Source organism: Bos mutus, chromosome 6, assembly GCF_027580195.1.
Source record: "Bos mutus isolate GX-2022 chromosome 6, NWIPB_WYAK_1.1, whole genome shotgun sequence".
Lineage (NCBI taxonomy): Eukaryota > Metazoa > Chordata > Mammalia > Artiodactyla > Bovidae > Bos > Bos mutus.
In genome coordinates, this window is record NC_091622.1 from 114,881,673 (window position 1) to 114,894,978 (window position 13,306).

General features: G+C 63.7%; 1 protein-coding gene across 4 annotated transcripts in view; it reads right to left on the reverse strand.

Annotated features, from left to right (window-relative positions):
* Positions 1-5,366: 5,366 nt before the first annotated feature.
* The window catches only part of DOK7 (docking protein 7), a 33,810-nt gene continuing 25,870 nt past the window's right edge, over positions 5,367-13,306 (reverse strand). For 2 of the 4 annotated variants that reach the window (XM_070372778.1, XM_070372776.1), the window contains exons 7-11: positions 12,365-13,044; positions 8,996-9,038; positions 6,251-6,379; positions 5,804-6,021; positions 5,369-5,710 (exon numbers count right to left, since the gene is read on the reverse strand). In XM_070372778.1, the coding sequence (XP_070228879.1) occupies positions 5,885-6,021; positions 6,251-6,379; positions 8,996-9,038; positions 12,365-13,044 (989 nt within the window). In that variant the 3' untranslated portion in view covers positions 5,369-5,710; positions 5,804-5,884. Of the gene's footprint in view, positions 5,711-5,803; positions 6,022-6,250; positions 6,380-8,995; positions 9,039-12,364; positions 13,045-13,306 lie in introns of all 4 variants that reach the window. The other 2 variants (XM_070372779.1, XM_070372777.1) reach the window with 2 other exon arrangements.

Below are 13,306 nucleotides of genomic sequence, written 5' to 3' on the forward strand. Positions count from 1 at the left end.
AGAACATGCCTGTGGCTCAGCGGGCTCCCCACGAATGCTGGGGACCCACACCAGCCCACCAAGTGCAGGGCCCCAGGGTCCCCCAGCACTCTTCTCTGAAGCAAGCCACTTAGGGTGTCCCCAAAACCTCCACGTTGGAACCTAACCTCCAAGGTGATGGCACCCGGAGGCGGGGCCTTGAGGTAATCAGGTCAGGAGGTGGGGTCCTCATGAAGGGTGTCGGTGCCTTTACAGGAGAGACCCCAGGGAGCACCCTTGTCTCCTCTAACGTGAGAACACGGTGAGGAAGAGGAGGCTGGCCCCACCAGACCTCCCCCAGCATAACCTGTCCTTCCAACCTCCAGAACCGGAAGTAAACAGTTAAGCCCCACCCCACCCCCGCCTGTGGTTTTCACAGTGGGCCTGCCTCAGCTCACGGTGACACTTCCTCCTCCCGACCCCCACCTCGCAGACCCGGGCCCTGGCCAAGGGTGCTTGTGTGTGAGCCCACAGAAGGCTGCCAGGCCGGGCCCATCCCCACGTCCAGCTCCTCACTTGCCTCCCTTGGGCTTGCCTCAGGTGCCTTAGCCCTGCCGATGGATACTTAGAACCAGACGTGGAACAACGGACTGGTTCCAAGTTGGGAAAGGAGTATGACAAGCCCTGCTTATTAACTTACATGCCAAGTACATCATGCAAAATGCTGGGCTGGATGAAGCACAAGCTGGAATCAAGATTGCCGGGAGAAATATCAATCACCTCAGATACGCAGATGGCACCACCCTTATGGCAGAAAGGGAAGAACTAAAGACCTTGATGAAAGTGAAAGCAGAGAGTGAAAAAGCTGGTGTAAAACTCAACATTCAAAAAACCAAGATCATGGCATCTGGTCTCATCATTTCATGGCAAATAGATGGGGAAACAGTGCAAACAGTGGCTGACTTTATTTTTCTGGGCTCCAAAAATCACTGTGGATGGTGATTGCAGCCATGAAATTAAAAGACGTTTATTCCTTGGAAGGAAAGTTATGACCAACATAGATAGCATATTCAAAAGCAGAGACATTACTTTGCCAACAAAGGTCCGTCTAGTCAAGGCTATGGTTTTTCCAATGGTCATGTATGGATGTGAGAGTTGGACCATAAAGAAAGCTGAACTTTCAATTCAAAAGAACTGATGGCTTTTGAACTGTGGTGCTGGAGAAGACTCTAGAGTCCCTTGGACTGCAAGGAGATCGAACCAGTCCATTGTAAAGGAAATCAGTCCTGAATATTCATTGCAAGGACTGATGCTGAAGCTGAAACTCCAACACTTTGGCCACCTGATGCGAAGAACTGACTCATTGGAAAAGACCCTGATGCTGGGCAAGATTGAAGGCGGGAGGAGAAGGGGATGACAGAGGATGAGATGGTTGGATGGCATCACCGACTTGACGGACATGAGTTTGAGTAAACTCAGGAGATAGTGGAGGACAGGGAAGGCTGGCGCGCTGCAGTCCTGGGGGTCACAAAGAGCCGGACACGACTGAGCGACTGAACAACGAGGGCACTACTGTAAAACACACAGATGAGTGGAACAGAGCCAAGGTCAGAAGCAAACCCCACTTACGTGGTCAGTTAACTTGTGACAGAGGAGCCAAGAATATACGATGGGGAAAGGATAGTCTCTTCGATAAACGGTGTTGGGAAAACTGGGCCACTGTCTCACACCAGGGCCGCTGGTGGTGAAGAACCCGCCTGCCAGTGCAGGAGACGGAAGAGACGTGGGTTTGATCCCTGAGTCGGGAAGATTCCCTGGAGGAGAGCATGGCAACCCACTCCAGTATTCTTGCCTGGAGACAAGAGGAGCCCGGTGGGTGACAGGCCACAAGGTCACAGAGTTGGACACGAATGAAGCAAGTCAGCACATATCTTACACCATGTATAAAAATTAATGGATTAAAGAATGTAAGACTGGAAACCATAAAACTCCTAAAAGAAAACCTAGGCAGTAAGCTCCCTGACATCGGTCTTGGTGATAATTTTTGGACCTGACACCAAAAGCAACAGTAAATAAGTGGGGCTACACCAAACCGAACTGCCCCTGCGCAGCAAGGGAGGCACGGGCAGAGGAAAGGCAGCCTGTGGGATGGGAGAAGAGCCCTGCAAACCACGTACCTGAGAAGGGTTAATACCCAAAATGTGTGAACTCTTATTACTCGGCAGCAAAAACAAAGCAACAAGAAAGACGCTCAACATCACTAACCACTCAGTGCAGTCTCAGTCGTGTCCCACTCTTTGCGACCCCATGAATTGCAGCACGCCAGGCCTCCCTGTCCATCACCAACTCCCAGAGTTCACTCAGACTCAGTCCATCAAGTCAGTGATGCCATCCAGCCATCTCATCCTCTGCCGTCCCCTTCTCCTCCTGCCCCCAATCCCTCCCAGCATCAGAGTCTTTTCCAATGAGTCAACTCTTCACATGAGGTGGCCAAAGTACTGGAGTTTCAACTTCAGCATCATTCCTTCCAAAGAAATCCCAGGGCTGATCTTCAGAATGGACTGGTTGGATCTCCTTGCAGTCCAAGGGACTCTTAAGAGTCTTCTCCAACACCACAGTTCAAAAGCATCAATTCTTCGGCACTCAGCCTTCTTCACAGTCCAACTCTCACATCCATACATGACCACAGGGAAAACCATAGCCTTGACTAGACGAACCTTTGTTGGCAAAGTAATGTCTCTGCTTTTGAATATGCTATCTAGGTTGGTCATAACTTTCCTTCCAAGGAGTAAGTGTCTTTTAATTGCCTGGCTGCAGTCACCATCTGCAGTGCTTTTGGAGCCCAGAAAAATTAAGTCTGACACTGTTTCATTAGGGAAATGCAAACCAAGACCACAGCGAGACATCACCTGGCACGGGTCACAGGCACTATTACTAGAAAGATGACAGGGTTTCCCTGGCAGCTCAGGGGCAAAGAATCCGCCTGCCAATGCAGGAGACGGGTTCCATCCCTGGTCTGGGAAGATCCCACATGCCACGGAGCAACTAAGCCCAACAGCCACAACTCCTGAGCCCCCAGCCGCGACTACAGAAACCTGCGCTCCCGGGAGACATGCTGAGCAACGAGAGAAGCCGCTGCAGTGAGAACTCCAGGCGCCACAAGTAGAGGGCAGCCCCTCCAGAGAGAAGTCCCTGCAGCAATGGACCCAGCGCAGCCGAAACATAAAAGTAAAATGATATAAAAGACAACAGATACCAAAGGTCGGCAAGGATGTGGAAAAAGGCGGCCCTTACGCACTGCCGTAGGTGGGTGCAGCCTCCAGAGTGAAAGCTCTCAGTCATGTCCGGCTCTTTGCAACCATGCTGTCCAGGGGATTCTCCAGGCCAGAACACTGGAGTGGGTTGCCTTTCCCTTTTCCAGGGGATCTTCTCAACCCAGGGATCGAACCCAGGTCTCGTGCATTGCAGGTGGATTCTTTACCAGCTGAGCCACAAGGGAAGCTTATTCCTAAGTGGAATATTACTTGGCCGTTAAGAAATGAAACCCTGCCATTTGTGACAACTTGGATTACCTAAGAGGGCACTAGGACAGAGAAAGCCAGATGTATGGTCTCACATATACGTTCAACCTAAAAAGAAAAAACTGAACGGGTGGAACAGATGAACATGGTTGCCAGAGATGGAGGACGGGGAGTGGATGATGACGCAGAGGGAGTCAAAAGGCTCCCGGTTACAAACCAGGCCACGGGGGCAGCACCCAGCACGCGGCTCTAGGCAGCGATGCTGTAAGAAAAAAAAAATCCTGAAACTTGTAAGGTGACTAGACTTACTGTGGTGCTCATTTCACAATATATACAAATATAGAACCGTAATGCTGTACATCTAAAACTAATATAATTTGTCAATTATACCTCAACAAAAAACATTAAGCCTTCCGGTCTGACACTGATATTCCAGAATTAGGGTGCTAAGCCCTTCCCGGCCCAGGAGGCCCCCAGGCTGCAGGGCACCCCTCCGCCGGCTCTGTGTCCAGCACCCTGCGGGGTCTCCCTGAGGGCTGGGGGCGCGACAGGACAGGAGTGGGGCGGGCAGTGACGGGGCTGCCCGCGGGGGCCAGGCCAGTGCTCCTCTGTTGGCAAAGTCGAGGCACCCTTCTCAGGCCTCATTCAGGTTCAGGGCTCCCGAGACCTTTCACAGCCACAGTGGCCCGCGTGCCTCAACCCTGGTGGCTGCAACAGTTTTGCCGAGGTGACCCCAACGGACTTAGCCACCACCAGCCACCCTTCACGGCTCTGCAGGAAGGGCAGGCATTTGTTTAGTTCCCACTTGGCTCCGTGTGGCTTAGCCCCCGCACCCCAGAGCCTCGCTGGCCAGAGGGTGGCTGTCACGTGTCAGGACAAACCCCTGCCTGCCCCTGGTATTCTGATTCCTGGCTCCTCAACTGCCCCTCCAAGGTGCCTGTGGCCAGGCCTGGAAGACCCCCATAGGGAACTGCTCAGCTTCCCATGGCCACGTGCCTCCAGGCAGGTGCTGCCCAGGAGACCCCCGGCCACCCATGGGGCAGAGGGCCAAGGGGGTGCAGGGGCCCTTCCTGGGTGCCCCCACATCCTGGGTCAGCATCACGAAGCCACGGTGGGCTCCTCTTATTCCAACAACAGGAGAACCCAGACGCCAGCCACCCGAGGCCACGGGTAACACCTGGACCCTGACTGCCTGTCCCCATGCTGCAGCGTGTGGCCCGCCCAGACCCCAACCCCCAGCTGAGGGGCCCCAACACAGCAGGAGCCCCAGACTGGGTGCTTGGCCACACTTTTCCCCCACTTGCAAAGACAGAAGCTTGCTCCCCCTGGAGTGCTGTCCATGGTCTGTGAGACTCTGACCTGCGTGTGGAGCGGCCCCGGGGCCTTTGCATCTCACTGGGGGCGCCTGCTGGCTCAGGCTTGGTGGGGGAGGGGAGCTACATCAACCCTGGCCACATCAACCTGAGGGACCCTCCCCCAAGAGGCAGAGCACGTGGCGGGTGTCCCACAGGCTTCCCATGGTCAGACTAACCGAGGCCTGCTGGGGACTGGGTGGGATCACGGCAGGAGGCAGTAGGCATGGGTCTGCGGGGGGCGGGGTTGGGGGGGTGGTTGGAGCCCCCGCCAGGCAGAAGAGCCCTATCACATCTCTGAGACCAGGGTGGGTGGGTCCGGCCCAGCAAGGAGGACAAAAAGCCCACCACCAACTCCAGGAACTTTCCAGCACCCAGACCACCCGCACTGGCCAGGGGAGCCAGGACCACCCCTCCTGCCCACTGAGTCATGGACACGCCGGTCAACCCCCAAGGCCACGGGAAACCCCCGCCCGCCGGCCAGGGGTCTGTCCTGTGCCCCCAGAGGGATACAGCAGGAGCCCGGGGCGCTCAGGAAATAACTGGCCATGTTGACAATGGAACATAAGAGATTTTAAAGATCTAAACCGTTTACAGGACTAACTCAGTGGGTCCCAGGAGGCCGACAGTCGCCGAAGGGCCCAAGGGCCACGCCCTCCAGGCGCAAGGCAGTGCTGACGGGACGGGAGGTGGGGCCCTGCAGATGGACGCCCCACACCCCCGTCGGGGCTGGAGACGAGGGTCCTCGTCACTGGGCCGCTGCCTCCAGGGAAGGTTGCGGGCAGGTCACATCCCAGGGCCAGAAACTGCTAGCCAGACGCTGCCTCGGGTCCACCGCAGCCGCTGCGGACACCTGTCCAGGCGGCACCTCCCGCCGGCCTGGGGGCCAGAGCAGGCGTCAGAGGGGCAACCAGAGCCGTCCGTCCACCCGCCGCCGCCCCCCACCCCCCGGGCCCGGGGAAGCGCGCCCACCCTCGGTTCCGAGCCCGACCGCCGCGATGGCGCGGGGCCGCTCCCTCCGCCGTCCAGGCGCGTCGCCGTGGTCCGGCCGCCTCACCGCGGGGCCGCCTTCGGCCTCTGCTCTGGCGCAGGCAGCCGCTCCTCCCGGGCCTGCGCGTGCTGGGCCCCCGCCCTGTGCGCCGCCTCGGTGGCTGCGACGTCAATCAGCGCGTAGCGGGAGGCGCCGGCCCCTGCAAGTACACGGGGTGAGCGCGGCCGGGCCGAGCCCCCCGGACCCCAGACCTCCTGGACCCCAGGTCCCAGACCCCTGGACGCCCGGCCCCCAGCCTCCCAAACCCCGGACCCCCAGAACCCCTGGACCCTCGGGACTCCCGAATCCCGGACCCCCAGACCCACGGAGGCCCTGGCCCCTCAGACCCCTCGGATCCCCGGGGGTCAGCCCCTCGCCTGCACACCCACCTCGCACACCTGCGCCCGCCTCCGGCAGCTGCAGGCCCAGGTAGTGAAGCCGCTCGGCAGGGCAGGGGCTGGTGGGCACATTCACGTAGGTGGGCGTCTCCCCACGCGGCCTCCCAGGACCCCGCGCTCCTGTGGGGACAGCAGCCATCAGTCCCCAGGCGGTGACCCCCTAGACGGTCCAGAAAAGAGCTCCCCACCGCTGCCCACCCCTCTGGCGCCTCACCTCCACCTCTCCACGGCTTCCCCGACTCCCCCCATCTTCCCGACCACCTTTGCCCACCCCACCCAGGTTTCTCCCTGCCCCGCCTACACACACACAGCGGGCACCCAGGGGTGGCCCCGATGGCCCCACTGAGCCCAAGCGACCACACTTCTGTCTTCAGCCCCTGGCCACCCAACCGTCCAGCGTCTCTCCCCACCACTTGCTCCTGGGCTCCCCAGTGCCCAATCCCCTCCCAGGCCGCCGCCTTTCCCTGCTGACAACCCCCAGCCCTCCCCCTCTCAGCTGTCCTCCTGGGTCACCCCACCTGTGTCAGGGACCCTCTCTGGGCCAGTGAGTCCTTCCCTGAGCCCAGGCCCACCCACACTTTCAGTCACAGTGACACCTCCTCCAGGATGGCCCCCGGGCACTTCAAGTCCCTTCCCCCATCAAAGAAACTGCTCCCAGCTGGCCCTCATTGGGGTCCAGGGTCCTGGCTGTCTGCGGCGTCCACCGGAGGCGTGGCCAGGTCAGGGGGTGGCCCTGCTCTGCGGGGCAGCTGGCTGAGCGCCTTCGTCAGGCAGAGGATGGGAGTGAGTCCAAGCCCCAGACGTCTCAGCTCTGAGGCAGGGCTCAGAGCTCAGGGCTCTCTGTGAATCCACTGTGTCTGTAGCACAGAGCCCATCACCCCATCGCCCCCGAGAAGGAGACGTCCTCCCCGAGGCCCAGCGGGCAGAGAAAGAGCCTTGGTGGGTGGCACTGGGCAGGGCCCTCTGCACCCCCCCGCCCAGGGCGGCAGGGAAGAACCTGGCCTTGCCAAGCTCACGCTGGCTACAAGCTCCCACCCAATACACCCAAACAGCAAGGCAGGACCCCACTCTGGCCAGGCTTGGGTGGGCACTGACCCACAGAGGGGTAGACGCAGACCCTCGCCCGTGTAACCCAAGATAACAGGCAGAGTCGCCTCGGGGAGGCTCTTAGACCAAGGGGCCCAGGGGAAATCTGGGCAGACTGCCTGGAGAAGGCGGCATGTGCCAAGGGATGAAGTTGGGGGGTGTAGGGGGTGGCAAAGGCCTGGCTAGAGTGAGGAGAGCCCTTGGGGTCTGAGATGGGGTCTGAGGGGAGTCTGGGAAGGAGGCCCAGCTCCTGAAAGCCAAGGGGAGGGCTGGGGTTTGACCTGAGGCCTGGGGGACAAGCTCCCTGTTACTCAGCGGCTGGCCTTAGGTCTGGGTCCACGGTGGGCGCAGGAGCGGGAAGGGAGGGCTGTGGCAGCCCAGAGAGGCTGGTCTGCCTCGCCCCGGCCGCCTGCATGGGGTGAGGGTGCCCCCCGGAGGCCACCACCTGCCCTGGCTCCGCCAGACTCCCCTTGGCCTCCTGTCTCCCTCCCTGAGCCTTCCCTCTGAGCATCTCGCCAGCATCTCCGAAGCCGCTCCGAGTCCTCTCCGGGCCAACCAGAGATGGAGCGGGGCTGCCCTGGCTTCTCCCTGGCCGTGCAGCAGGCCCGGCCAGACCACCCTGAGCGTCTCCTCCCCGGCCTGGGTCCGATTGTCTTCTGCTGCCCCCCAGCCCCCTGCCCAGAGGAGAGCTTCCTCGCCCCCCAGCAGATCCTGATGCCGCTCCCAGGAGCACACCCTGTGCTGGGGGCAAGGGGCAGGGGGCAGCATGCAGAACCCTGCTCCGTGTCATCGGAGGATGGTCCTGAGAGCCCCATCCTGACCGGGGGATCCCCACGCCGCCTCGCATGGGGCTCCCCCATGGCCGCTCTCTGACCCTGCATGTCCATGACCTTGACCCTCCCCTCCTGCCCCCTCCACTGCAGGCGGGCCTGAGCCCTGCTTGGCCTACAGGGGCCAACCCCAAACAGGGGGCACACCCCCTGAAGAGGAGAGGGAAAGACCTAAGCTTGTAAGGACCCCGCCCCCAGGCTGGAGGTGGCCTCTATGAACCAAGAGGACCAAGCACAGAGTGGACCCCCCCAGCCGTGCCAGGCCAACCGCCCCCACCCGCGGCCCCTCCCACGCGCCCAGGCCTTCCCAGCCCAGAGCCAGCTCTGTCCAGCTGTCCCCGTGTACTGGGATGTCCCCCTAACTCCCTGCCTGGGCCCCCTCCCACCACGCTCCCCTGGGCCATCATCACCTCCATTCTCTATCCCCCAGGGGACAGGCTCCCTCTTAAAGGTTGGGGCTCCAGGCCAGCTCTGGACCCGCCCGCCTGCCCACACACCCTCCACGGCAGGCTGGACATACTCGGCCACCTTGACCCCAACCGCTGCCTGGTGCCCCCCAGCTTCAGCCAGGGCCCACCCAGCCATGGGCTGCTGTTGGGCTGTCTACCATCCCGCTCACTGTCCGCCGTCCCCCCTCCCACCGTCCCCCTCTCCCGCCGTCCCCTCACTGTCTGCCGTCCCCCTCTCCCACCGTCCCCCTCTCCTGCTATCCCCCAATGTCCCATCTGGCAGACACTCTGGCTGGGCCGTGACCACGGCCACTGTGACCACACATCCCTTCCCCAGGCTGATGGGCGCCGGTGCCCAGGCTGAGGCCTACCTGTGTGCGTCACCAGGAGCCCGGGGGGCGTGGCAGCAGCTGCCTAGACCAAGGAGACACATGTCAGCCGTCCGCCCAGCCCCACCCCGGGCAGAGGTCGGGCTCCTTGGGTCCACCCCCTCTCAGGGCCCCACACGCCTGCCCTGACACGCACACAGCCCATGTGGGGCGACGCGGTGGCACCTCGGGGCCCTGGACGTGGCCCGCAGCCGCGCCGTGCCACACGCTCACAGCAGGTGTGTAGTCAGCTGAGGTGCTCAGGGGCTTGTCACGCCACCCCTGAGCACTGCCCACCTGCTCTAAGCAGAGCACCCTGGGTGAGCCACTCCTGGGGGCCCTGTGAGATAAGTCAAGGCCCCCAGACTGCAGGGCGGCCACTCTGGGGCGTCTGATTGGAGGCGCACATGGGCCGGAGGAGGAAGGTGGTTTGGAGACCTCAGAGCCGGGGGCTGAGCGGGTGGGGCGGAGGCGGCCCACCGTGGGCGCGGTCACTCTGCCTGGGGCTCCGCTTCGCACACCCAGGAGGAGATGGGCCCCCGCAGGGCTGGACCCAGCACCCCGGCGCGGCTGAGGGCACAGACTGGCAGTGGGGCCTCCCGGGGGGCTGTGAGCTGGAACGGGTGCAGAAGCCGACCCGCTATTCAAGGGGGCAAAGGTGCTGCCCACACTCAGGACGCAGCACCCCAGCCCCGGCCCCAGGCCGGCTCCTGTTGGGAGCCCCGACCCGCCACCTGTGAAGAGGCCCCGGCAGGCTCCGGGACTCGGAGAGGGTGTGTCTGACCCCCGAGACCCAGGACGAGAACCGGCTGCCCTCGGGGGTCTGGGAGCCCCAACAGCGGCGCCTGCTTCCCGGGGCACAGCCTGCAGCCCCGACGGTGCAGCCAGGTGCTGGTGGGGCGCGAGAGCAGCCCCTCCTGTCCGCCCTCCCTGGGGGCCGGGACCAGGTGGGGGCAGGCGGGCACACGTGGCCCGTGGGGTGCGGGGGGCTCTCTGGTGGCCCCGGGGGCGGGGGCGAGGAGCACGAGGCCCAGGGACCCAGGCCCATCCTACAGCCTCACGCTAGACTCCCCCTGGGAACGGGGGCGGGGGCATGTCTTTGTCACCCGCCCCATGGGCTCAGAGATGAGCACAGGTGAGCTGGAAGCCTTGTGGTGGGGAGGCGCTGTCCTGGGGCCCACCCAGCCCCACCAGGCGAGACGCCCCCCGCCCTCACCGGTCCCCTGGGCCACGCTGGGCTCAGGGGAGACCGAGATGCGGCCACCGTGGGGGCCGGGCCTCCTCCGGAGCCTCCCCAAAGGGCCTCCGTAGTCAGGGGCCACCGCCATGAAGGGCCCTGCCTCCCGCAGCCCAGGGCCCCCACTGGAAGGCCTGGGCCACCCGCTCCACCCCGGCCTGGGTCCCCCACTGAGCGCTGCCCACAGTCCACCCTGCCTGCCTCGCCCCCGAGACCGCCCTTCCCCGAAGTCCCAGCCATCAGCCTCAGACGAGGAGCCCAGAGCTCACAGCCAGGACGCCCTCGCGGGGCAGGGGGCCAGCAGAAGGGAGGCCCAGCTTCCAGCCTTCCCGGCTTCCTGGCAGTTCCCTGGGCCGCCAGGGCCTCCGCCGGCTCTGCTGGAGGGGCGGCCCGGTGGGACCGAGCCTGGACGCCCCCCACCCACGGCTCCGGCCGCTCCCAGCACCTCGCTCTTTGGCAGCAAGGCCGGCGGGCCCGCTAGGGGGAAATGGAAGCGGTGTGTGTGGTGAAGACTCCCACGGAAAAGCTCCCACTAGACGCGTTGTCTCGCCAGTCCCTGGCCCCCCAGACCAGCAGCACTGCCATCCCATGTACGGGGCAGGGGGCTCCAACGGGAGAGATCCCCCAGCCTGCCTTTCCCACTGCAGTCCTGCAGGGGCCGGGTCAGAGGCTGCTCTCAGCACTCCCAGGAAACCTGGGACCCGGGTCCCCACCAAGCAGTGACCAAGGCTGAGACGTGGCCCCCCAGGACATGCAGGGAGCCTGTGATGGGGGAGTCCCGGCTGCTCTGCCGCCCACACGGGGCAGACTGGGGACCGGGGTGCTTCAGGCTCAGAGCCAGGACTCTCGCTGACCCAGAAGGTGGGGGGGTCCACCCTCTCTGGATGCAGGGAGCCACCTGCCTGAGCCCGAGCGGACCACTGAGGACTGCGCTGTGGTCTCCAGTGAGCGCGCGCAGACACGGGCACACGTGCGCACACCTGGCACACACGCATCACACACATCACCTGGACATGCAACACGTGCACACAGGGCACACGCCACGTGCAACTGCATGCATGTGTACACGCATGTGCACGCCACATGCCACGCTTGCGTACACGCCTCATACACAGTGCACGCGCATGCACACGTCACACGCGGACACACACCACACACGCATGCGCGGGCTCTGGGGGCTGGCCGAGGCCACTCTCCTGGTTCATGCTTCTGGCGTGTTCAGGCTTAAGGCCGACCAGACAGGCAGGGCCTTGTGCAGCTGCGACCCGCGGGCCAAAGGAGGCCCCTGGATTTCAGAGACAGCGAAAGGCCCCAAGCGGCAGGGCTGGGGCAGGAGGCGAAGAGCGCCGGCCACACGGAAAAGGACACGACGGTAAGAAAAAACAATTTTATTTCCAGTCTAAGAAGGTCTTACAAACGGTGTCAGGTTTTAAAAATGTGAAAAGAGCAACAAACAGTCTTCAGCCGACACTGAAGGTACAAAGCGGAACATTTACAGGTGAGCTGAGCGCGGGATGCCCGCCGGCCGGAGCCCAGATGAGCGGCCACGGGCCTCGCCTTCCACGGGGGCGTCCGGAACCAACCGCGGCGCCAAGGGACACAGCAGGCCACGCAGCCAAAGTCCATGCAGGTGAGCAGGCCGCCCCTGAGGGCGCAGCGGTGCCTGGGGCCCCAGAACGGGAATGGACAGCCCCACCCTGCACCTTGTGGTCCTGACCACCGACCTCCAGCTCGGCCAGGAGTGGGAGTGGGGGGGGTGGTCCTGAGGCTTCTGACACATGAGCCCGACCCTGCCCTTCCCCGCCCACAAGAGGCCGCTGTGAGTGAGCCACAGAGGTGCCAGGGTCCCAAGAGCAGACCCCCACCAGCCAGCAGGCCCCCTGAGCCTCGGGGTCCTGTTCAAAGGTTGGGACACCTGCGGGCGCAACTTCAGCCAGGAGGCGCGAGGGCCAGGCAGGTGGAGGCCCCTGGGACGCACGTTGAGGGGCACAGGGAGGTCCTCGGGTTCTGCCTCCCTGAACCTGCCCAGGAAACAGCCCTCCCTGCAGGCTGGGCCCCCACCCTCAGCCCGGGCCCGGCCTACCAAGCCCAGCGCCCACCCCGGGCCACCACCACCCTCAGGGAGGGGGCTTTACCTTCAGTCCTCCGCAGATGGGACACGCGGAAAAGAGCGCAGGAGGGGGCCCGGCGTGGGGGGCGCCGGCTTCCCAGGACTCGCCGGCCCCTGCCGCTGCCTCTGGCGCCGGTCCCCGCCGTCTCTCACCAGGCCAGCCAGCAGTAAACCCCGAGTCCCGGGCGGTGCCCGCCTCGGGGCTGCCCGGTGCAACGGGGGGCTGGTCCCGGGGCGCCTGGCGCAGGCTGCGGGGCGTGTCGTAGTGCGGCCGTGGGGCGGCGGGCACCTGGTACTCAGACACCCCGGGCGGGCAGGCGCACAGGCCAGGCTCCGGGGCCCCAGCCGCCGGCAGGCTGAGTAGGGAGCCGAGCTCGTCGCCGGCCCGCCACACGTCCAGGCTGCTGCCCGCGCATGACGAGAAGCTGCCCGAGTAGGAGGAGTGGCTGCCCGTGGCGATGCCGCTGTCCGAGGAGCTCTGGCGGCCAACCTCCTGCAGCTGCCGTGGCCGCAGCGGCTTTGGGGCGGGCCTGGCGGTGCCCGGCGTGGCTTCCCCAGGGGCCTGGGCGGCGGCCAGCCCAGGGCCCTCCTGCGATGTGCTGGCCGAAGACGAGGACGGCTCTGGCCACGGCGTGAGCCGGCTGCTGGCGCTGACGTCCGAGTGACTGGCCTCTGATGATGAGCTGGACACGCTGCGGTCGTCCCCTGGGTGGGAGAGCCCAGGGCTGAGGCTGCAGAGGGGCTCAGCCACTCAGGTGGGCGGGGGGTGGGGGAACCTGGGTGGGAGGCTGACGCCCGGCCCCTGAGGCCCCCCGCCCTGCGGAGGGCTTGCGCTCATCACGCTGGGACAGCTCACACATCCCCTCCCCAGACTCTGCCCCCAAGGGTCTGCCCCCCAGGACGGCCCCCTCTCCACGTCAACGCTCTCCCAACTGTTGCCCTGGGAACCAGACGTGAGCCCCCTTCT